Source organism: Corythoichthys intestinalis, chromosome 1 (genome assembly GCF_030265065.1).
Source record: "Corythoichthys intestinalis isolate RoL2023-P3 chromosome 1, ASM3026506v1, whole genome shotgun sequence".
NCBI classification, from domain to species: Eukaryota; Metazoa; Chordata; class Actinopteri; order Syngnathiformes; family Syngnathidae; genus Corythoichthys; species Corythoichthys intestinalis.
In genome coordinates this window covers 26,333,441-26,358,543 of record NC_080395.1, presented here as the reverse complement: position 1 = coordinate 26,358,543, position 25,103 = coordinate 26,333,441, and the positions used below count along the sequence as shown (strand labels likewise).

The window sequence follows — 25,103 nt, the reverse complement described above, 5'->3', positions numbered from 1 at the left end:
TGTAGTTCTTAAAAGAAAAATGTTAGTACAAGTAATAGAAATTTTATATTAAAACCCCTCTTAATGTTTTCGTTTTAATAAAATTTGTAAAATTTTCCATCAAAAAATAAACTAGTAGCCCGCCATTGTTGATGTCAATAATTACTTACACAATGCTCATGGGTGCTGAAGCCCATACAATCAGTCGCACCCAAGCGCCAGCAGAGGGTGGCAAAACTCCATAAAACACAATTAACAAGCAGTTCACTGTATTGTCATTTAAATCTGTCTGAGCGGGGGGAGTTCGTTAATTGAGTCAAATATTTTAACGTGATTAATTTTAAAAATTAATTAACGCCCGTTAACGCGATAATTTTGACAGCCCTAAGTGAAACGTGTCAGGTGGTGCTTGGTAAGTTTTGCTTTGTTATCTTGGCTACATATGCTATGTTGCTTTAGCCTTTAAAGGTATGTGCTGAGTGATCATCACACACTAAACTAACTTGTAGCATAAGCATAGCGTTCGCATTAGCATTTAGCGACTTTGTGTCTTCTTAAACTCTTGGAAAACATTGTACATACTGCTCGTAGCGTCCAGGTGAGTTTAATTAATTGGAAATAACGTGCAGTTTTCCTGCTGAATGTGGATTATCATCATGAAAATGGGTAATGGTAATGATGTCTTTGTAGACTCTACAGTTATGTGCTCGTCTGTCATGTTCATTAGAAATTGTTGCAACCCTTTTATTTATTTATTCACGGACTAAAACTTTTGAGGCTTATAGACGAAAACATTTTAAGACTTGTCGACTAAAACTAGACGAAATTTGAGTTTTCGTTGACTAAAACTAGACGAACACAAACACATTTTCAAATGACTAAAAAGTATTTGCGTCCACGAAAATTAAAATGGCTGCAAAAAAGAACACTGCTAAAGCCATTTTTTTTTTTTTTTTTTTTTTTTTGGACTTACATCATGCACGGCAGAAAAAAAAGAGAATGACTCCAAATAATCCACAAAGGAAAAAACTACATATTCTCCCTCACGCACAAGCACAATGGGGACATTTCACATAATTAATGTGATCATACTTAATAGAACTGTCTTTAAATGTTGTTTACTGAACTCTACAGTGCGTACATGTTGGCAGTGCACAAAAGTGCACATGATTTCAGTTTTAATCACTTCCAGTCTGTATTGAAAATGACATCACTTAGTAACATAATGTCTGATTTGTCATATCTGCAGCTGGTCTTGAATCATTTTCTTCACCAGGATAGATGACAATTCAACCCTTACGTAATACACATAAAATAAAGACAACAAAACATATATCAATAAAATAGACATTCATTTTCTGTAAAAATGTCTCAAGTATAAATAAATCAATTAAATAAGAATAAATTTGCATTTAATTTAGTGATAAAACAAGCTTTTTATGCATTCACTCATACGCAGTACTTTAATAAACCAAAATAATGTCCACTTCAATGACTTTGTTGCATCTTATGTTATAAGGGCACCACACATACACGCAGACAGTCAAAATCATGCGCGAACAAACAACATACCTCACTCAGACAGCTTTAGTAAGTTATTTTTCAATTTGTGTTTTATGTGGAAAACTGATGTATTTTATACTTGCTATTAATTGTGATAACGCTGAAGTGTTCCGTTTCCAGTTGGGTTATTTTATTTTTTTATGATCTTATATCCCCTTGACTAAACAGTCTCCTTTGATTCCATGTGTTTTAACAAAATGACACTGGTGATACTGGCAGCTTTTCAGTCATATAAAAACAATGTGGCAGTCACTGCAGAGCGTACGCACCTCATTGTGGATCTCCTCACAATGCTGCATTGTGTTTGGGTTCAGGGTCGTCAGGCTGTGGGAGCCGGTCTCGGGGTCCGTGTGCAGGTTTGACAGGGCCTCCTGGCACCGTGACTGGATGTAGGTCAGAGTCCCAGTGGAACACTGTTGGAGGTGAAACAAACAGAACATATGATGCACAATATGACCCTCGAGTAGCACTGCAGTGTTATGAAAAGCAATGGTTCCAAGGTTATACAAATGACAAATTAGAAATAAATTACCAAATAAATGATCATAGATATTGTCAATGTCGAATTATCAATGACAATGTGGACATAGATACTCGCGCTCACCTTAACCTCTGAAAATATTCCAACAATCTCAATATTAGCCATTTTATGTAAATACCTCGGCTACCCTGTGGGTAGAGCTGAAGCGTGCAGCTTCTCCGGCGAGGACGCAGTGCTGGTGGGTGATGTTCAGGTTATCTGGCAATGAGACAAAAGAACAAGATAAAGACATTAAAGAAAATGGCAAGGTTAGGGTTTACGCTATCATTTGATTTTTCTAGGCTTGTGGCATTTTGCATAAAATATACATCGGTTACCGAAGTTTTAAAAAGGGCAACAGGTTAAGATAAATAGGGAAAAAAAAAAACTTTACAAAGTATTCTTTAGCACCTGATGCTATTCTCTCTTGCACAGTCCTCAAAATAACAAACTTGGAGCATGCTGTGATTCTCTGATGAAGTCTGCATCCAACTTACACAATAAAACAGAAAATAACTAGAACCTGCGATATAAAAAACTAATAAAAAAGGAATTTTACTATATGGGCCTTGCCCATATAATTAAACGATGTCCATTCAAACATATAACACACAACAACACATAATGCAGTTGCTTCCGTTTCTATGAACCTTGAAATGAATACTTTAAAGTGCCTATGACAGAAAAAAAGCATATATCATATTTCACGCAATTTTTTTATGGTCTTGAATGAAATGGACCGCCTGATTGTGTGTGGAAGTGATGGATATAATTATTCAATTTCTTTTAATCCTGTGCCATGAAAATGAGTGACTTTCTGGATTGACGAAGAATGCGAATGTGACATCAGTGGTATAATCATCTTCAGCATACAGCCAATACTACAGTATTATTTTTATTTTTCGTATCATGCCAGCACAATGTGCTGCAGGATTTTGTTGCTGCACCAGGGAGAGGCGTCTGAGCCTTTTTGGGTTTCAAAAAGTTCCCGTTCACTGCGGATAATGGCCAAAACAAAGCCGACAATTGTGGGACCATTGTGAGGTGAGTAAGCTACATGTTTTTTATATTATGTCAAATACGGGGGTTATGGCACACATTTTAATAGGGGGTGGGTTGCATTATGTGGGTGAAAATACTCCCTGTACACGGAGAAGGCCACACGGCCGACAATAAAGGCGTGACCACCGAGAATGCGCTTTCTTCGGCTTGGCTACGAGCAGTGCCCCGCTCCAACGTCGGCCGGTTCAGCTAACCGGTACAGCCCGCTCGGTCCTATTTGCGTGCCCGCCGATAATGCACTTTCCTCAGCTTGGCCACGAAGAAGCTCCCCGCTCCGACGTCGGCTGGTTTGGCTGGCCGATCCAGCCTGCTCGGTCCTATTCGCGTGCCCGCTGAGAATAAGCTTTCCTCGGCTTGGCCACGAGCAGACCCTTGCTCTGACGTCGGCCGGTTTGGCTGGCCGCTCCAGCCAAACCAAACAAAAGCCAGACCAACTCCGGTGGCATAAAATACCGTTCGGGAGTGGAAGAAGTCGGCAGTTTTGACCAATATGCAGTAATTTTGCCCTGTCGTACTGAATAACTGCATTTTTATTATTTCAAATTCCATTTAGTACAAGGCTGTTATTTGTCATGACCATACAATTTATTTAGCAATTATAAATTGCACTTATTTAGCAATATTTTTACTCTTGTAAAAATATTGGAGAGATCGAAACAATGAAACGTTTTGCTGCTCTTTGTCGTATTTTCCTCGTTCTGAATCTTCCCCCTCAATGGGCTGAATTCTAAATCAGATGAAATCGTGACCCCTGCCAGCGTCATCATCCAGCTGGGGACGCTAGAGCACTATAATGACAGGCGGGTCTAAACGGTAGATTAAAAAACTAATTTCTCGTCATCTCCGCTTTGCCGTAATGTTGTATATAGTCAAATTGTCTCAAAATATGATTCTAATTCACATAATAATGCTATTTAAGATTTTTTTTTATGCTGTCATAGGTACATTAACCTCCCAAAGCAATAGAACTAGCAAACAAAAAATAAAAACACTTCCATCTATCCATTTCCTATATTACTTATCTTATTATGGTCACTGAAGCCTTTCCAATCTGATATCGAGTGTCAGGCGTAAAAACCAAGAACTGGTCACAACCCAATTACAGGACTTACATACAGTAATGGTAAAAAAACACATTCTCGTTCATCTGTAGGAACAAAGACTACCACAGGCGCTCAGTTCTTGTTTTGGCTATGTTAAGAGATAATGTTGCATACCAGTACATACAGACAACAGCGTTTTGGAGAAAGTGGAGAACTCAGTCTGAGTGCGGTCCAAAAGTTTAAAAAATGCATTGAACAAAATGTACATCATACCTGCCGTCAATGTGGCCCGAATCTTTGGGTGTTGTGCGACAGACTGCCTTGGGTCCACACGGAGCAAGTGGCACTGTACTGTGGTTTCTTAATTAGCAAACAACGCCAGATCACACTCAATCTGTCGAAAACACCAGCGCCATACCGACAAACATTTGTCCAATATCGCAGGAGCTTTACGGAGAGGCCTTACTGCTGTTTCCAGCCTATCCCACCATGTGTTTCTTGTGAGTATAGATGTTCCTCGGTGCTGCCGTTATTTGCCTCATAGACCAATAATTAATTTAGCCATGACAGGGCTGTCGATGGCGGCACATGTGCGTATTTACACCCGCCTGGAGCGGGAAGTACACCATCTAATGCCTGCGATTTGAAAGTCAAACAGCCGAGCGCTTTGGGAGAACTGTATTATTGTTTGGTGGGAGCGGCGGAAGCGAGAAAAAGACGGCGACAAAGAAAACAACTTCATCGCCATTTTTTCCCCTCCCTCACAGTGATGAGATTGTGACGGATTAGGTCCCCGGGCGGAATTACTCTGCGTCTTTAAAACTGTTTATATCCAATAACAAATTATCTCCATCAATCTGCTCTTTTCTTGGCACGCCGGATGCTTTGGCGGCATCGAGAGGGGAGTTGAGGCAAACTCAATAACTGTAATAAGTATTTATCTTTCTTTCAACCCCTGTGCCTGCTGCCACTTGTCCTCCTTTTTCCAGAAAGCAGGCTTTTAAATATATTGGGTCAAATCATGTCTGCATCCCACCCCCTCCCCTGTGCATTGGGAGCTGGGAATCTGATTATCGAACAGGCCCGGTGTCAAGACTTGCATTGTTCCTTCTTTAACCACCCAAATTCTATTTGGGTGGAGATGATGGTGATTCAATTTGCTTCCAGCGGCTCAGACATTAGTAGTCGAAAAGGGGGCACCAGGAGATAAATAGTGCAGGAGAGACATTGCTGTGTCGGTTGTAGTTTCTGTCTATCTGTCCATGCATCCACCCATTTCCAATTATTGTGCGATTGTCCTGGCTAAGGTGCTGGGTGATCTGGATCCGATGAACTGGATTACAATGTGGACCAGTTAGCAGTCAATTGCTGAGCAGGTAAAGGACAGACAAAAATTTACTCTCATATTCACACCTAAGGACAATTAAGTCTTCAATGAACCAAACATCTCCTGTATGTTTTGGGAACATGGAAGGAAACTGGAGTATCCAGAGAAAGTCAGAGAAAGAATTGGAAAGACATGCAGGATCCACAAAAGAATGTTGGAAATATGATTCAAACTCAAATCTTGACTTCAGGCTGATTTAGTAACCACAAGTCTACAGTGAATGAAAAACTCGCAGAAACTACCATAATTTTCGCACTATAAGGCACACCTAGCTTTAACCCGCCACCCACCAAATTTGACACGAAAACGGCATTTGTTCATAGATAAGCCGCACTGGACTATAAGTCGCAGCTGTCCTCACTGTATTATAAGTGTCTGTCATAGGACCAAATGAACCACTATGAAGCTTTGAACCTGTAAATATCCATTGCTTCAAGAAGCTTCATTTGGCCATAACTGCTCCCATGGGGGAGACAGTCAACCTCTGCTGCCACATGTTGGCAATACTGTTGTAGTCTATTATGCCTCTTAGCATGCATTGCAGCGCTACAGATGTAAATAACAATCAAAATTCATGTTCTGTGCTAATTATTTCTTCAGTTACTGTTCTAGTTGTTTCATTAATTGCTAATTATGGTATTTGGTAACATTTTATTTGACAGTGGCGCCAAAAAATCATAATTATGACATGACATTGTCATGAGCATTAATGAATGCTTATACCAGATGTTATTTAGTGTTATCCAGCAAATTATCTCACTTTTGAATGGATGTAAAAGATCCGACCTGGACATAAATGGAGTTAGTAACATAATTTGCCAGATGACACTTATTGACAACTGTCATAAGCAATTAGTAATGCCCATCATAGTGTCATGTCATAATTATGACAGTCTTATGACAGTCTTATGATGCCGATGTCAAATAAAGTAATAACTATTAACCCAAATAAATCAACAAATAAGCTGCACTGGACTATAATACGCAAGATTCAAAATGAAGGAAAAAAGTAGCGGCTTTTCGTCCGAAAATTATGGTAAATTACAATGTGCCTCTCCACCGAGACCAGACTATTCTAAACATGTGTATCTGACTGGGTCCCAGTGTAAGTGGACTGTAACACCCAAAAAAATGTGACAATACATTTACAAGTTTCATAGTTTTTCAGGAGTTTTCTGTTTACCATTAATTGCCCAGAGTGACACTCTCCACGGCAAATGTAGTAGATAAAGTCTACATTCGAAGAAAAGAAAGTAATGTTTATTCATCCGGGCTAGTATGATACGTCACACTAAACATTCACAGCCATTGGACTAGTTAGCATCCGAAAAATAATCTAACATGAATATTTTAAAAATGAGGAACAAAGTCAATCTATCCAGAGAAAACCCATCACAATAAAGGGGACATCATGCAGTCCACACACACAAAGGCTAAAATTCAAACCTAGGAACTTGTCTGTGAGCCAGACGTGCTAATCACGTCTTCCCGTCCTGCCTAGTTTCCGTCTAACACCACTTATCATATTGTTGTTTGACAGGGTGTCATACTTTACACGGTGACAGTATTTTTTTTACACTGAAAGCAAAGAAGGCCTGTCTCGAATGAAAAAGCACCGGCAACCTTTGCATGTGTAGCTTGTGCCAAGTACTTAATTCAGGTGGGCCGACAAAGCAACAGACGGTCGAGGCCCCCTGGTGCTAGCCGCTATCGGCACGCAGCAGTAGGGGCCTCTCAAGGGCGTGCTCACCGAGCGGAGCATAAATCCCCCACTGATCCGCGACAGTCAAGTCCCATTAGAACGGTCTGCGCAACGGCCCATCACTCTATTATCGGGCCCCGGCCTGAAACTGACGGTTCTATTGTAAATCTCATTGCCGCTAAAAGGAGGTCGGCTTCAAGCCCTGTCAAGATGAATATGAAGGATAGGCTGCGCCCTCAGAAGAAGAGAATGTGGTGTCTTCAAGGAGCCACAGATTCATTTAAACTCATATTTCCTGCTTGTCAAAATAAATAAATAAATAAAATGACAGGCATCAATCATAGCTTGTTTGTGACACAACCATATGTTGTTGTCTCATTGGCACATTTTTACTTAAAGCAATACTAATAACTTTTCAACCTCTATAAAATATTTTCATAATATTTGTGATGATATGTCGACTGACAACTAGTTGAATGACACCTTTTATGTCTTGAGGGGGTCTGCATCACTTTCAACGGCACTAATTAACTTTAAGGAGGGTGGCAGGAATCCTGCCACACGAAAAAAAAAAAAAAAATACAAATGTGCTGACTGCTTAACGGCATACGTCACTTCCCCCTTTGCCCATTCCTTATAAAGACGGAAGCCGATGCTAATACTTTCATGCGAATTCTGCAGAGATGGCGGAGCAACAGAGACTAGAAGTTTTGTCTGAGGAGGTAAGAGAAAGGGCGGCTACCAGGATATACAGAATAAACATTGGCTGCTTTCACTCGGCTACGCAGCGTCTCTGAGAGAGTGGGCGAGAAAGAGAGAAACAAACATGGCTGCGAACCTACGTTCATTGTTCATGCTTGTAAAATATCTCTACAGAGGCAACGCCAGTGTGTATCATCTTTTCTGTTGTTGTATCATCTTTTCTGTTGTTGTTGTTGTGTGTTTTCCACTCACAGTCGGACACTTAGAGTCAGTTGTGTACTTGTTTGAACGATGTGCTAATGCTAGCGAACGCATGCTAATCGTTTGTGTCATTGCTGTAATAGCACCTAATTATCATTAATTTACGTTGATGTGAACCTGTTTGGTATCGAGGACGAAATTTATTCAGCATATTATACGGACGTCCAGCATCGTCATTTGGGAGTTTAGCTCGCTGTATAGCCAGGAACGAGCCCTAGCGTTCTGGTGAGGACAGTATATTCGCATTTCGTGTTCATGCATCATGTAACATCATCCTGTACACTTATTCAGCATGTTGCTCTCTATTGTATTTTCATATTAAATTGCCTTTCAAGATGACATATCTGTTCTATGTGTTGGATTTTATCAAGTAAATTTCCCCCCAAAATGCGACTTATACTCCGGTGAGACATATACCTGTACGTTTTGTTCCTCTTCGTTGGGCATTTTATGGCTGGTGTGACTTATACTCAGGTGCGACTTATAGTCCGAAAAATACGGTAATGACGAATTACAAAATAAAAGACATTCGGTAGACAGAAAAATTAGGCTTCAGTTGTTTAATTATTTGAGAGGTTTTAAAGAGTTCATTAAGTTCATTCAGAGTTTATTATTATGAATGATTTTTTTTTTTTACTTTGTTACTGTTGGGCTCGTGTTATACATGTTTTAATTTCACGAATTTAGCACTATTTTGGCATTTGAGAGCCAAAGGTTTATTCAACTCTTGTCACCCATATCAGGTATGCAATAAAAAGATCTATGTACTGGATTCACTTTGAAATAGTCTTTTTTCCGGTTTCTCAAAGGTAAGCAGCAGCCTGACAAAGTCATGATAGCAATGATTTCACATCCAAGTATGTAGCTCTTTATATAAAACGGAGTGGTATCGGTATGGTATCGGTCGATACTGCACAGCCAGGTATCGGTATCGGGGCCAAAAATTGGTATCGGTGCAACACTAAATAAAGAATATTCTTCACATATTGCAAGTATTTTAACAGATATAATGCAAACGTAAGGGTTTGCATATATCAGTATACTGTATGTCTTTTAGGAGTGGGAACCTCTTGGCAACTCATGATACGATACAGTTTGCGATACAAAGCTCCCGATAACGATGATCTGACGATATGGCGATACAACGATTATTGATACATTGGTCAAGAAAACGTTCTAGGATATTTTAAAAACAACTAATAAACAGAAAAACAAGCTTCTGCTGCAAATTGGAATGAGTTTATCACTAGTAGACGTCCAATCCACTTTAAACGGATTGTACGTCTATGGCAATCAGTGGCAGCCAATGTCAGGCAATGAGGTAATTTTGGGCCATTTAAGGTCATTTACCTGTTGATTTTCAGTTACTTCCTGTTGATTTTGGGGTATTGTATGGGTCAGTTCCTGTTTATTTTAACTGATAAACCGAAAAACAAGCTTCTGCTGTGAATTGGAATGAGTTTATCACTAGTAGACGTCCAATCTATTTGAACTGGGAGGGTTGCATCCCTCCCACTTCAAACAGATTGAACGTCTATGGCCATCAGTGGCAGCCAATGTCAGGCAATGAGGTAATTATTGGCCATTTAAGGTCATTTACCTGTTAATTTTCAGTTGCTTCTTGTTGATTTTGAGGTATTGTATGGGTCACTTCCTGTTTATTTTGTGTTACAAAACAGGAAGTGACCTGGGAATCACCCAAATGAATAGGCAGGGACTCAAACTCAACAGGAAATGACCTGGAAATGCCCTAAAATGAACAGCAAATGACCTGTAAATGCCCTCAAAATCTGGTGTCTTACAAGTGTAATCAGTTGTTTGCAGTAAGGTGCTGGTGGTTTTAGCAGAAACCCCATTGGTTAATTTGTCTGTGCTCCATCATTTGGAACAAAAACAAACACTCACAGCGGCCCTTGAGGACCGGTTTGGAGACCCCTGATCTAGAGTTTAAAATTAAATTTATTGGAAAAAGACAGAAAATCAAATGAAAACCAGGCAGATAAGGTAAGCAAATGCTAACGTGAAGGAAGAAGCAGGGATTCGAACATTAACCTAACCAGTTCTCAGTCAGAACTGTGAGGAAGATATGCTAACCTGTAGACCAAGCTGCAAGATTGCTTACTAACATTAATTTTATTATTATATTTTTTAAACTAAGAAAATTTCATGCTTTCATTGCATGTATTTTCCAAAATCCTTAACTCCCATGAGAATGCAATTGTGTCGATGACATAATAATGAGCCTGAATGTGTTTACTGCCAAGTACAGCGAAATGACCTGAGCCTTAAACTTTGATTTACACCCTAAAACTTTCAGCCCATCTGTCTGACTCCAGCAAAATAGCATTTCCAAAACCTCCGCTAATGCACTCAATTTCATGGAACTTAACAGGCCAGCAGTCACTCCTGCAGACAACATTTAAAAACCATCAGATTGCTTTCACCAGCAGTGAAGTTTAACCGTCGAGAATAGAACAAAAAAAATGAGTGAATTACATGGTTGTAGGTGCTCTTATGTTTCATTAGGGAGTGAATGCTTGGGGAAAAAAAATGGTTTCGAATGTGGCTGCACTGTGAATGGATGTGTGTGTTGTTGCGATTTAGTACCTCTCATATAATAACAGTCTCCAGACTGGAGGGGCAGCGTCAGGCCAGGTGTGTGGATGTCCCAGGCCACCTTAAGCCCGATCCTCCAGCTCTCTTTCTCCCCGCTGCCCTCGCTGCTCTCCCCTGTCAAGCACAACACAGCCTGGCGTTACGACACACGCGTCCTCACATTTCAGGCAGTGAAATGAGCCAAATTTGAAATATAAACACGTTTTATGTAGCCAAGTGTTTTATTGTGCTACACTCACCTTTTTAAATGTGATACAAATCAAAATACTATGACCATTTAACAGCAAATGGAGGGCCAGTAAATAAAGTTAAGGGCTGTCACTCAGGGTTCAAATTCAGTTGTCCTTAAGCTCTTTTCAAGCTCACATTGCAACTGATCCATACCGAAAAAGGAATATTTTGAGTTTACATTCTGTTTACAAATGTGTATCTTGGAGCTAGCCTTGAGGGCTAATTATGGTCAGAAGCTGGGATATGTCATATGGGATATATCATGAAGTACTTTTCAATTTCTTACATTTCTGTTGCCACAATTTCGTGTCATTCCCTGCAAGAAGAAACCTATTCAACAAATAAATAAATTACATCAACAAACAATTTGACCAAGGTATGAATAATTGTTGGCTTAAATGCTTGAAAAAACAAGCCTAAGTGTTCTACTACTACAGGCTGAAGGCTGTAACGAAGAGCATGCATGCTTTTTTCTGGCCAACTTTGCACCTATGTGCAACAATAAATCTGTAATTAATTAATTAGACCGAGTCAAAAAGATCATCGATTCCTATAAGTGATTCCTCGCTACTTCACGCTTCAAACTTGGCGCCCTCAGTCAATTGTGGATTTTTATTTTTTCGCGATCACGTATTGTCACTCTCCCTCCTGCTACTGTTTGTTGGTCAGGCAGTGCACTGGAGTTGCTTATTAAAGTTAATGATGATTGACAGACGTTAATGTTTGATCTCGCCACTGATGCCTGGGAGCTGAAACTTCAAAGCGCCGCATGCGCCAATCATAGTTTAACTTGTTAAACAGTTACTGTGGCAACTCTGTGTGTAAGCGAGCAGCTTGAGCGGATTTGGGTGGACTCAAAGAAGCATTTAATACAGATGAGCATTTTTTACTTTATTTTTGTTTAAAAATAATTCGGTGGGACAGTAACATATTCAATATCATATCACATTTGAAGTGCTTAAAAACATTTATCAAGATATTTGTATAGATAAAAGTTTTTTGTCTTACCTATATCTCTTTCCAATGCTAAATCTGAATAAATAAATTGAACAGATTTTTTTTTTTTTTTTTTTTGTGGGCGGGGGGTGCTACTTCCCATTTTTTCACTTATCATGGCGGGTTCTGGTCCCTATAAACCATGAAAAATGAGTGATCACTGTACATCTCTTGAATATACCCATCAAATTTCATTGTGATCAGTCTATGGATAACGGAGAAATGGATTTAAAAATAAGAATAATAATGATACTTTACACACACCCTGCAATAACAACAACAACATGTGAGGCAACTCGTCAGGCCTTCAACCTGTAAATAGAAAATACCAAATTTAAAATATTTTGATTATGGCGACTGTTCAATTAAAAGCGCATGTAGGAACTTAGTTTGTTTAAAAAAGGGAAAAAAGTGATAAACACATTCTTTTCACTAATTAAGGACGTTAAACTTTATAATTAAAATACAAACAGGTGTTTAATCATATCGATAAATTTTCATGTTTCTACATGTACAGTATAATATGTTGATGTACTGGCAAAGCATTTAATCAGATTCTTGCAAATAAATACATTTTTTAAGTATTACATACAGAATGCTTCAACTTTAGCGATATCGGAAATGTACAATTGATATCCCTAAGAAATCCAAGTAGATTGCTGTGTACACATCTATGTCTAAAAAAGTAGGGATTACTTGGCAGTCTGCATTGCGCGTTAATCTGGCTGTCTGCAGATCGTTATGCCATCATTGGCATGTGCAATAGGACACTGTTGGATAAAAGCCTTGGCTAGATGTTGTTCAATGAGTGTTATTGGATGGCGGCTAGGGCATGATGTTCCTGTTTCCGTTCACAGTAAGCGCCTGCACTGTTCTCCCCTCTTGCTGTTCCTACGACAGCATGCTCAGAAAATAAGATTTAACCTGGCTGGCCGACACCCTTCAGCACAAATCGATACTAAAGTCTTTCCGGGCCTCTTTGCCCCGCAGCTGCCTTTTCCTTTTTACTCAGCACGGATAAATAGTAACTTAATTTCCCGCCATTGTGCTCTCAGAGCCGGGTAATGACAGAATTCCCCAAGGCCTCGGCAATGGTAGAATATCAGCCTATGTGTGGGTTAAAACACAGCCATGGCAGATTCCTTTGGATATCTGGATGGAGCGTGCTTCCCTTAGGCAACCAGTCATATTAACATGAAAAAGCCTTATTGGTTAAAAGACGTTAATTTCTTCAGCTTGGTCCTGGGAACACTTCAGATTCAACCACCGGAATAACGCTCTGGTCAGACTTTGGTCTCTGCACTCTGAAAGAGACACAGCTGTATAATGTGGTGAGGTGTTAGGCCGCAATGTTTTGAAGGTCTACACTGAAATGGCCCGTGGCAAATGGTTGAAGCGGAACGCTTCAGCAGGTGTTTCTGCTTACGACACCCAAGTGAAGGAAAGTCAGCTGTGGACCATGTTTGACAGTGCACCTGATTCATTTGTGTTTGACTTGACTTGCTAATAATACCTCTCAGACTCTTGCAAGTGTCTAGTGAAAGCGACAATGAATCCATTTCTTAATCAACTCACTACCCTACACCACTAATCCTGTTCATGTTGTGGGGTGCTGGAGCCTATATTTGCCGACTGTGGGGAAAAAGCGGACTACAATATACCCTAAATTGGTCACCTGTCAGTCGCAAGGCGGATAACAATTCACTCTCATTTCACACCATCAATGAGTGGGAACTGAACCTCAATCTGCACTGAAGTGCAGTGAATGTACCACAAAACCATCAGTAAGTAACTGGCTAGGACATTATTAAATGTTTATTTAAGGCCTGTCCAGCTGCACAAAAGTGATATTTTCGTCGATGACGATAATATTTCGTCAACGAACAATTTCTTTCAAGACAATGACGTTATGATGACGTGCTGGAAACGTGTCTTGGGAGGTTAAAACATAACGAGATGGATGCCAGATGTTGTTTGACGCCACGAGAACGAGATGAAAAATCGCCATGGTTTCTGTCATAAATTCACAATTTGTGATACTTTCTTATTGTATGTGTAGTTAGAACGCGTTTAGCAGTGTTTGGTCGGGTCATTCATGTGATGTGGTACCCCCCCCCACACACACACACACAGGCTTAAGCGTGTACCCATTCCAGGCTCCTTTTGTTAAAACATATGTCAGGTGCTGCTTGGTAAGTTTTGTTTTCGTATCTTGGCTATGCTATTTTGCTTTAGTCTTTAAAGGTCTGTGCTGAGTGATCATCATACACTAAACTAATTTGTAGTGTTAGCATAGCGTTCGCGTGAGCATTAGCGCCATGTCTCAGTGTCTTTTTAAACTCATGGAAAACATTTTACATCCAGTTCGTGGCGTCAAGGTGAGTTTAATTATTTAAAAATAACGCACTGCTTTCCTGCAGTGTGTGTATTATCATCATTAAAATGGTGATGTTCTTGTAGACTCTACAGTTATGTGCTCCTCTGTCATGTTCGTTCCAAAATATTTGGGAACCTTTTATTTATTTATGTATTCATGGACTAAAACTTTTATAACTTTTAAATAGGGCTGTCAAAAGTATCGCGTTAACGCGCAGTAATTAATTTTTTAAATTAATCACGTTAAAATATTTGACGCAATTAACGCACATGTCCCGCTCAGACAGTATTCTTTCTTTTGGTAAGTTTTACAGCAAGAGTTTTTGTGCTGCAGCACAACAGCGAACTCTTGTGGTCGCTTTGCGACATGGTTTATTTTTTTCTTGCCAGTTCATATGGCTGCACGACGTCTCGGACTGAAGCCTACGTTGTAATGTTGTGCTTATATGATCCTTGGACAAGATTTGTCCGTAAGTATGGTTGTTGTAAAGAATGTATATATTATGTTAGTAAGCAAAATGTTCTATTTTTTGTATGAGACACTTTTTGTTTATGTTTAGTGAACCTGTATAGCGTGCTAAGCTAATGCAATGCTTGTGTACTTTTTTTTTTTGTAGTTTTATGACGGTCTAAAGAGGACAATGGTTTGAGGCTATTTTATTAATAAATCAGATGAAAAAGGAAGAAGTCTGATTATTAAGGCGTCGTTCACTAGCTGTCTAGCTTTGGAAAAAGTAGACACTTCGGAGTGAGGACAGCATAGACAGATTTAAATGACAGTAGAGTGAAATGCCCACTACAGTCCTTATGTACCGTATGTTGAATGTACAGTGGGGAGAACAAGTATTTGATACACTGCCAATGGATTTTCCCGTTGGCAGTGTATCAAATACTTGTTCCCCCCACTGTATATATCAATCTTGTGTCTTATCTTTCCATTCCAACAATTTATTTTACAGAATATATATAATTTACAGAAAAATATGGCATATTTTATAGATGGTTTGAATTGCGATTAATTGTGATTAATTACGATTAATTAATTTTTAAGCTGTAATTAACTCGATTAAAATTTTTAATCGTTTGACAGCCCTACTTTTAAAAGTTTATAGACGAAAACATTTTGAGAATTGTCGACCAAGACTAGACAAAATTTGTCTGCGTTTTCGTTGACTAAAACTAGACGAAGACGAACACATTTTGAAATGACTAAAGTATGACTAAGAATAATAAGTACTTTCGTCCAAAATACTATGACAAAAATTAAAATGGCTGCCAAAAACAACAATGCTGCACAATCAGGACCAATATTGACGCCATTGATTCTAAGCGAAACCATCATTGAGGGTGTTTTTTGAGTTTTTATGTTACGGCAAAACTTTCTTAATACTAGAAGTAGAATTTTAAAAACTGAATAATTATACTGCAAAATCAGTAGTGTTATATTCTAACAACATTTTCAGGAAACAAAAGAAACTGTTCACCGTGACATCCCCGCTCATCCATAAATTGTTTTGCATGTGCTCTAGAAAGCAAACTTCTCTCATCAAGGCACGCAATCAAGTAAATCAGGAAATACTATCATCACTTCAGCCCACGCCCTATGGTTAGCAGACTTGGTTTTATCCATCCAGTGCAGTTGTGGAAACACTTATCAAAGAAGGGTTCATTATTCCCTATCAGATAATTGCGCATTGATCATTTCTCGGGGAAATTTAGATGAGATGTGGCATGTGTGATAAGGCCTGTTTGTTAACGCAGCGCCATTGAACTCGGCAACCGATGTCTGTGATCTCTCGATAAGGCTGTCAGCAGCGAACCGCCGATGACATTTGCTAATGCCCTGACACTATCACACAGATGAATCTGATGGTGGCTGCGTCAGAGGCCCGCGTCTACAGATGCTGCCGGGTGGCGCAACACGTAAGGTTAGCAGCATTTGATCCACTTGAAAGCGACGCAGATAAATTGATAGGTTATTGTTGAGATGGAGCTCATCGCCGGTGTGATGTGATGTAGATTAAAGTGTCCCGTCTAATTAGAACACAGTGACACTTACCTTTGTCATCATGGCAGCTATAGCTATAAACAGCCACTGGCGAATGACTGATCAGGTTCTCGTCATGGTGCCACCCGACGGCCATTTTTCCCATGCCATAATAGGGCTCCTCTTTGAGTTGGCTCATGGCTGCTGGGTCCATGTAGTTGAGTAAGGTGACATTGAACTTTACGGATCTGGTGAATTCCTGTAATGGGCTGGGCTCAGAGCAGCCACCTGGTTCTCCTTTGTCTTTAATGTGGTAATCTGAGAGGCTGCTGTGCTCGAGTTGGGCCGCTTGTAGCTCCCCTTGGCCTGCTGTTGGCGTAACACTGGCAGTTTTGAGTGACAAGGTGGGACATTTTCCTTCACTGTGTTCCAACACGGCATCAGTCGCTTTGCTCAGTGAGGGTTCTTCCCCGTCACTGCTGTGTTTGGACGCCGTCTCCCACTCGCCTTCCCTTTTTAATGCCGAACAACCTTCGTCGCTGTGTTTAGACTCCACATCCCACTCCTCGCTGTGCTTGGACTCTGTGTCCCCTTCCTCACTCTGCCTGGACCCAGAGTCCCCGCCCTCACTGTTTCGTGAGTCCTCGCTGTGTTTGGATTCAACATCAGCCTCATCGCTCCCCTTGGTATCCGCGCCCTGAACCACTTTCGAAGTTTGCGTTAGTCTGTCTCCTTCTCTCAGCTGAGACACATCGAAAGAGAAGAAGGTGTTGAGCTCCCACAAGGCTTTGCAGGCTGCCCTCAGACCTGGCTCACAACAACTTTGCTCTTTAACCTCAGAGTCTTCGCTGTGCCAGGGGATGGCAAAGAGCCTTGTGTCCAGGTACCGGTAGGTGTGGCCGGGCTCACCCAGCAGAGCCCGCGACACGGAAGTGAAGACGTCCCGGTCCCGGACACGGACTAGATCCCTCAAGAGGCAGCCCTTTTTACGCAGGGTGAGTAGAGCGGCCTGAACTCTACAGTGGAGCTCTGCAGGCAACGAGCAGGCTCTCCTCAGAACCAGGCCAGAATAACTGGTGTCCCACTAAGATAGGCATAAAAAAAAAAAAAAAAAGTATTGGATAAGTTTGAAATCCATTTTATCCAGTGCTCTACCACAATTGCAAAAGTACCGGATAAAACCTCATGGGACGTGTTGAAGAGTAGACCTTCTACAGTGGTACCTCTAATTACGAACGTCTCTAAAAACGTAATTTTCATGTTACGGCACAACTAAATGGGAAAAAATTGCCTCCCATAATGCTTCCGTAATGGGATTCTTCTCTCGTATTGGCCTATTGTTGATGATGTTTCAATTTGAGTGCCGCAGTATGTTGACACGTACAGTTGCAGCTGTGTTATTGTTGTCTCGAGGGTCAATGTCTGAGCCAAAAGAGCACAGGTCCCTTCTCGAGTTTGTCTAAGTTTTTTTTAAGCCCACAGACTGCTCACTACATTAGAACACAGATCTCCTCACGTTTCTGTGTGACGAAGAGTTGGATAGGCGATAGGCACCATCAATCTAGCGAAAGAGGACATTGCCTCACTCGAAAAGGTAAGATTTTTTTTTTCTTATTCTTTGCATTATGTTCGATCATCTACATCATTACAGGTATTAACGGTTTGTTTAGGTATGTGGAATGATTCAAATCTTTTTGGCTGTTGATTTTTTCCAGTTTTACCCAGATTCTAAAATATGGCGTTCCAGAAGTGCTTGGAACAGATTAGGGCATTTACATGTAAAACATGTCTCTACTTACAGAATGTTTAGATTACAAGACTACTTCCAGAACTAATTATTGTCATAAATAGCGGTACCACTGTAAAAGACACATATGCATACAGAAATATACAGAAGGTCAATATTTTAGTAGGGAATTTTGTTCCTGCCCGAATTTGTACAGAAGAGTCATACTTGTCATAAAGATTTGGCCAAAAAACATAATTCTGTGCACGACCATCTCCTTGTAAGTATCATCACCATCAGGAAACAACGTTGCTGACTTACCAGTTGCTGAAATCCCTGATCAGAAGGTCCTCGATAAGGGATCTTTTGGTCTCCCAACTCCTGTAGTAACCTTCTCTTCTGCGAGACAAAAAGGCCAAATATACATAAATATTAGAAGGTCATTTCAACTCAGCACCTACATAGCGGAAATAACTACTTGCGTTCTCATGACCACAGATTGCCCGAAACCCGAAATCCCTTAAACTAAGACAAGACCAACAGTTTTGGAAGCCATGACCACAACAAAGACCTAAACCAAGACCCAGTCTGGAATTCGAGTGAAAGGAGACCTTCAAAATGTGGTCCTGAACCAAGGCCTGTCTCAAGTGAATATATATAGAATAAAAATGTAGATTTCAACTGATTGTGTGGCTGCTTTTTCAGCTTATAAAGACAGGGCATGCAAAGACTCTTTGCAGAGGATTCTTTGACGGGATTACATACAGTGGAACCTTGTATTCCGATAAGAATGCAACCAAATCCACAACCTAAATGAAACGTGTGGTTTAGTTTTTGAAGAGTTTATTCCAGAATACAGGCATTTGTGAAGATGTGACAGTGACATTGGTATCCTCTCTCTAGCTGACTCTAAATCCTTCTAATGTCATCTGAAACAACTGGACCATTTATTTCACGGATCATGTGTGCACATGGTCAAAAATGGAATTTCTCAAAACAAAAATTCAATTATCACACATTGATGTTGAGGTTCCAAATTTATGCTAGCTAAATTTTGGAAACATTCAGCTCAATGATGATGTCGGACTTATTAGTCACTATCCTGATTGTCTTTAGATTAGCAATAGAAATAGAAAATAGAAAGTGGTACAGTACAACACAGAAATCTTGGCCACCATTCATTTTTGCCAGAAGAAAACATTTTCGAGAGCAGCTTAAACGTTTAAAAAGAAGAAAAAGAAAAAACATCAACTTTACCACCCTTTCATTGGTTCACATTCCACTCCTGACCCATAAATCCAATGACAACAGGGATGGAAAAATATAAATGTATGTACACAACATTTGTACATAGTGTGTTCATAGTTGGGTGCAGAGATCATTCACGACCTGCAGATGCTTGTCTAGTTTTTAACATCTTTAGAGGATTATACATGAAAGGCCTGTCAATCTCTAAGCCTTGGAAATTGTTTCAGGAAAACCCAACTTGTATATTTTCCATCGACATTTATAGTACACATTTTTTAGGACCTGATGTTGACGTACTTCAGGTACTCATGTATGAGTGAAATATAGTGAAACCTCCTTGGTCACAAATTTTCAAGGTTATAAATGTTGAGAAACCCAGATTTTCAGGAAAAATCTGCCTCATAAGTCATGTGGCACTAGGTTCCCCATAAATACACCAACTATCGTAATTCATCGACTACCGTAGTATTAGAATGCTGCTTTTACTAGTGAAAATACAATCTTGTTAATACGTGCACCTTTTATAGTGAACAACTGTCTCGGAGAATCTTGCGGGTAACTGAAATTAACATCTCCAGTATGCCTGTGTATGATGAGTACTTCAAGTTGCCAAACAAAAACAGGTAAGTGTACTCCCTGTGTATGTTGCACATTTATGACATGATCATTTATGAACATATTTTAGCAAAGCCTAAGTTTAAATGATTTATTCCAGGAGCATAACACAACCTGAATACCATGTTTTGGTTGAACATACAAGTCCTTCTAAAAAAATTAGCATATTGTGATGAAGTTCATTATTTTCTGTAATGTACTGATAAACATTAGACTTTCATATATTTTTGATTCATTACACACCACTTAAGTAAGGGTCGCCCAAGTCTGGTCCTCGAGAGCCCCTATCCAGCTTGTTTTCCATGTTGCCCTCCTCCAACACACCTGAATCAAATAATCCGGATCATTCTCAGGCTCCTGCAGCGCTTGCTGATGAGCTGATCATTTCATTCAGGTGTGTTCAAGGAGGGAGACATGGAAAACAAGCCAGATGGGGGCTCTCGAGGACTGGACTTGGTCACCCATGACTTAAGTAGTTTAAGCCTTTTATTGTTTAAATATTGATGATTTTGGCAATAAAGTCAAGAAAAACCAAAAATCCCTATCTCAAAAAAATTGCATATCATGAAAAGGTACTCTAAAGAAGCTACTAACCTAATCATCTGAATTAACGAATTAACTCAAAACCCCTGTGAAAGATTCCTGAGGCTTTTAAAAACTACCAGCATGGTTCATTACTCAAAACCGCAATCATGGGCAAGACTGCCGACCTGCCTGCTGTCCAGAAGGCCATCATTGACACCATCAAGCAAGAGGCTAAGACACAGAAAGAAATTTCTGAGCGAATAGGCTGTTCTCAGAGTGCTGTATCAAGTCACCTCATTGGGGAGTCTGTAGGAAGGAAAAAGTGTGGCAGGAAACGCTGCACAACCAGAAGAGGTGACCGCACCCTGAGAAAGATTGTGGAGAAAGGCCGATTCCAGACCTTGGGGAACCTGCAGAAACAGTGGACTGAGTCTGGAGTAGAAACATCCAGAGCCACTGTGCACAGGTGTGTGCTGGAAATGGGCTACAGGGGCCACATTCCCCAGGTGAAGCCACTTTTGAACCAGAAACAGCGGTAGAAGCGCCTGACCTGGGCTACAGAGAAGCAGCACTAGACTGTTGCTCAGTGGTCCAAAGTACTTTTTTCAGATGAAAGCAAATTTTGCATGTCATTCTGAAATCAAGGTGCCAGAGTTTGGAGGAAGACTGGGGGGAAGGAAATACCAAAATGTCTTAAGTCCAGTGTCAAGTACCCACAGTCAGTGATGGTCTGGGGTGCCATTTCAACTGCTGGTGTTGGTCTACTGTGTTTTATCAAGTTCAGGGTCAATGCAGCTAGCTATCAGGAGATTTTGGAGCACTTCATATTTCCATCTGCTGAATAGAATTATGGACATGAAGATTTAATTTTTCAGCACGACCTGGCACCTGGTCACAGTGCCAAAACCACTGGTAAATGGTTTACTGACCATGGCATTACTGTGCTCAGTTGGCCTGCAAACCTTCCTGACCTAAACCCCATTGAGAATCTGAGGGATATTGTAAATAGGAACTTGAGAGACACCAGACCCAACACTGTGGATGAGCTTAAGGTTGCTACTGAAGCATCCTGGGCCCCCATAACACCTCAACAATGCCAGGCTGATTTCCTCCATGCCACGTCGCATTGAAGCAGTCATTTCTGCAAAAGGATTCCCGACCAAGTATTGAGTGCATAGCTGATACAATTAATTGAAGGTTGACTTGTTTTGTATTAAAAAGCACGTGTTTGTATTGGTCAGATGAAATATGCAAATTTTTTTAGATAGGGATTTTTGTTTTTTCTTGACTTTTTTTTGCCAAAATCATCAATATTAAAACAATAAAAGGCTTGAACTACCTCAGTTGTGTGTAATGAATCTAAAATATATGAAGGTCTAATGTTTATCAGTACATTACAGAAAATAAGGAACTTTATCACAATCAGCTATTTTTTTGAGAAGGGCTAATACAACACATCTACAAAAACAAATAGTCAAAAAAAATCTGGCTATAGTTCTCCTTCAAACAGATTGGGGAATTCACCTTCAGCGATGAATCTTACTTTGCGGCTGAACAAAACAACGTATGCTGACAGTTTTCCTAAAGGATGCACATGAGTGTGCAGGCTGAGGGAGAAAAAAACAAAGCCGACCTGAAGTTTGATTCTTGAAAAACAAAACAACATGCACTATTCATGGCCAAAGTGTGTTCAAAGACCAGTTGAAAGAGAACTGACAACTTGACACACATTTGTCTTTGTCAAATTGTGCCTCATGACAGAGCTAACAGTATCAAGGTGCGGCGGTGAGCCAGTCTTGCCTGTATATCCTTTTATGCTCACACATTTACTGTATGCATACAGTATACTATATATCACTATCTCAAAGTGGTCTTTCAAACCAAGATTTAGAAGTAACGTGTGGTCAGGACTAGCAGACGATGTAACGCCTCAACCCAGCTCGCACTCGAGCTGCTGTCACGCACCCGTCAAATACATCAAGCTGCTCTGAAATTCCACACAAAAGAAATAAGTTGCCACTGGATGGACTGTGGACTTCTTAACCAGAGAACCAGCATATCTGCCTGCACCGTCTTGGTGTAAGCACCTGATTGTGGAAGGAAAACCACAGAAAAAAGGACCCAAGAAGCAAGATTACCAATCCAATAATAATGCTTCACGGTAGCCATGCCAACTGTCCCTGTGCTGAGTGATATATCAGATGTGTTTTTTTCTTTCTCCATTTTTAATCTCTCGCTTGCTTGATGGGATTATCCCTTCAACCAGACTGTTTATCATAGAAAAACATATTAGGTAGAATAGGACTCAATTGGTTTGCTTTGATCCTACCCTATAAGAGATATCGCATTTTGTACCGTTTATTTATTAATTTAATATATTTCCCCCATCTGTGACATACAAGTGGACACTTTCTTCAAAGCTTTCAGAGTAGATTAATGTCCAGTTTTGGCACCGGCGGCTGAGAATAGCCAGATAGCTCGGCATCTTTAAAGGATAAAAAAGCCTTTTGAGACTAAATCACTGGTATGTTTAAACACATTGGATGTTGTGTGCTTTCTGCCGGAGGACAAGTCAATCTCATCTGGCTTCCCTTAATCTAACTAATACGTCATGAATCACAGATACATGGTAGAATGAGGCCTAGGGATGACTTCATAAGTAGAACAGACACATCATTTCATTAGTCCTGCTTTGTTGAGAGTGATTTTCTTTAAGGCTATATCCAATAGTATTCCTGTAAAGTGAAATATTACTACAATTGCATCCAAAATTTAAACATATCCACATCTTTAGTTGCCAAGCTGAAATCAGACTCTTTTGAGGATATGGTCCCATGGCATGCAAATTACGCTAGGTTCATACTAGGGCTGCAGCTATCGAATATTTTAGTAATCGAGTAATCGACTGAAAATTCTATCGATTAATCGAGTAATCGGATAAAACAAATATATTTTTAGGTGAAGAGCAATTATAAATATACATGAGAAAACAAGACATTTCATCTAATCTTGAACCATTTTCAGTCAATCAATGTCTTTATTTTCGATGTATATTGTTGAAAACAGCCAACAATTGCATCTCAGATGTAACTAGAATAAAAAAAAAGACAAATTCACTGCTTTCATTCAAAAAACCTTTAGATCTTATTAAAAAAAAATATATATATATATTTATACTTAAAAATGCCATTACGCTTGATAACACACATCACTTAAAAGTTAGGATTTTTTCCCACGTGTTTCAATTGAATTTCTATTTGTGTCAAGCCATTTTTAAGTTCTAGTTAAGTTTTAAGTTAGTCTAACTGTAAGTCCTGATAGGATTTTGTGTTTTTGCAGTGTTCAAGATAAATGTATGATACAGGCTGTATTGGAGCACATTAGGGACCAGTGCTACTTGGTGTTTTATCCAGCAATGACTACTAAGCTAAAATTGATAGTTAGCATTATTGAGTTTTTATTTTACACCCTTATCACTCCACAAAGCTATGTTATGTTAAAGCCTGTATGTAAGACACATTAGCCACGCATCGAAAGTGGTCATAATTAATAGAAACCTAGCCCTCCGCAGGGCTAACGTTGCGTGAGCTAGTGACTCAGACAGTAACGTTAATCTTATTTTTTAGCGCTTAGCGCTCTTTATTAGCGCTTAGCGCTCTTTACTAGCGCTTAGCGCTCTTTACTAGCGCTTAGCGCTCTTTATTAGCGCTTAGCGCTCTACTGCTTTAAGATGGCCGCTGTTTATTACCTCTGCCCAGACGCGGCCGAGTCTATCATATTGCATCTAGTTCAACATACATGTGATCTCTATGAGACTCCTCAGATGCTACCTGCTACCAACTTAACATCACGCGGGCTAGTTTTTAGCAACATCGGCGTAGTTTGGAGCGGCTGTCGGCTGCGGAAATGTTTTTTATATTTTTTTATTGCTTCTTCCTCTACGCACGTGACGTCGGCGCGTTGTCCCGCATTAAAAGTAGTCCGAGCGAAACGTGATGCTTAGAGCTGTCAATATAAACGATTACTCGAGGTGAATAAAATTACTCGGATCAGTTTTTAAACTCGAGTTACTCGAGTTGCTCGAGTATTCGTTTCAGCTCTACACAGGTCTTAATGCACGATTCCAATTTTTTGTCATATCTGTTTTTTTAGCGTACCCGTCCATACTGCCTTTGTCCATTGAGCCCGTTCAAGTATTACGCATGCGCACTAATTCGCACTCCGACATGCGCTGAGCAAATGGACCTGCATGCGCAGAAGCATCAAAACAAATGACTACACATGCTGGCTCTACGTCATTCAAGGGTGATATTTTGATTTCCAAAAAGAGGACACAAATGACAGACATAAATACCGTATTGGCCCGAATATAAGACGGCCCTGATTATAAGACGACCCCCTCTTTTTCAAGACTCAAGTTTGAAAAAAAGACTTTTTGACCACCAAATTAATTTTCATACAAAAAATAATTACAGTACATCCGAAACAAATGATTATAACAATATATTTGAGAGAAAAAGCATGTTATTTTGCCTCATTCAAATCTAAATATCTCATTTAACTA

The 25,103-nt window shown here is 39.9% G+C and overlaps 1 protein-coding gene across 1 annotated transcript in view; it reads right to left on the bottom strand.

The window, feature by feature from the left end:
- fto (FTO alpha-ketoglutarate dependent dioxygenase) overlaps nt 1-25,103 on the bottom strand; it is a 411,486-nt gene that overhangs the window by 300,999 nt on the left and 85,384 nt on the right. The window contains exons 2-6 of the mRNA XM_057831464.1: nt 18,473-18,550; nt 16,498-17,509; nt 10,827-10,949; nt 2,202-2,281; nt 1,812-1,955 (exon numbers count right to left, since the gene is read on the bottom strand). Of these exons, the coding sequence (XP_057687447.1) occupies nt 1,812-1,955; nt 2,202-2,281; nt 10,827-10,949; nt 16,498-17,509; nt 18,473-18,550 (1,437 nt within the window). The remainder of the gene's footprint in view (nt 1-1,811; nt 1,956-2,201; nt 2,282-10,826; nt 10,950-16,497; nt 17,510-18,472; nt 18,551-25,103) is intronic.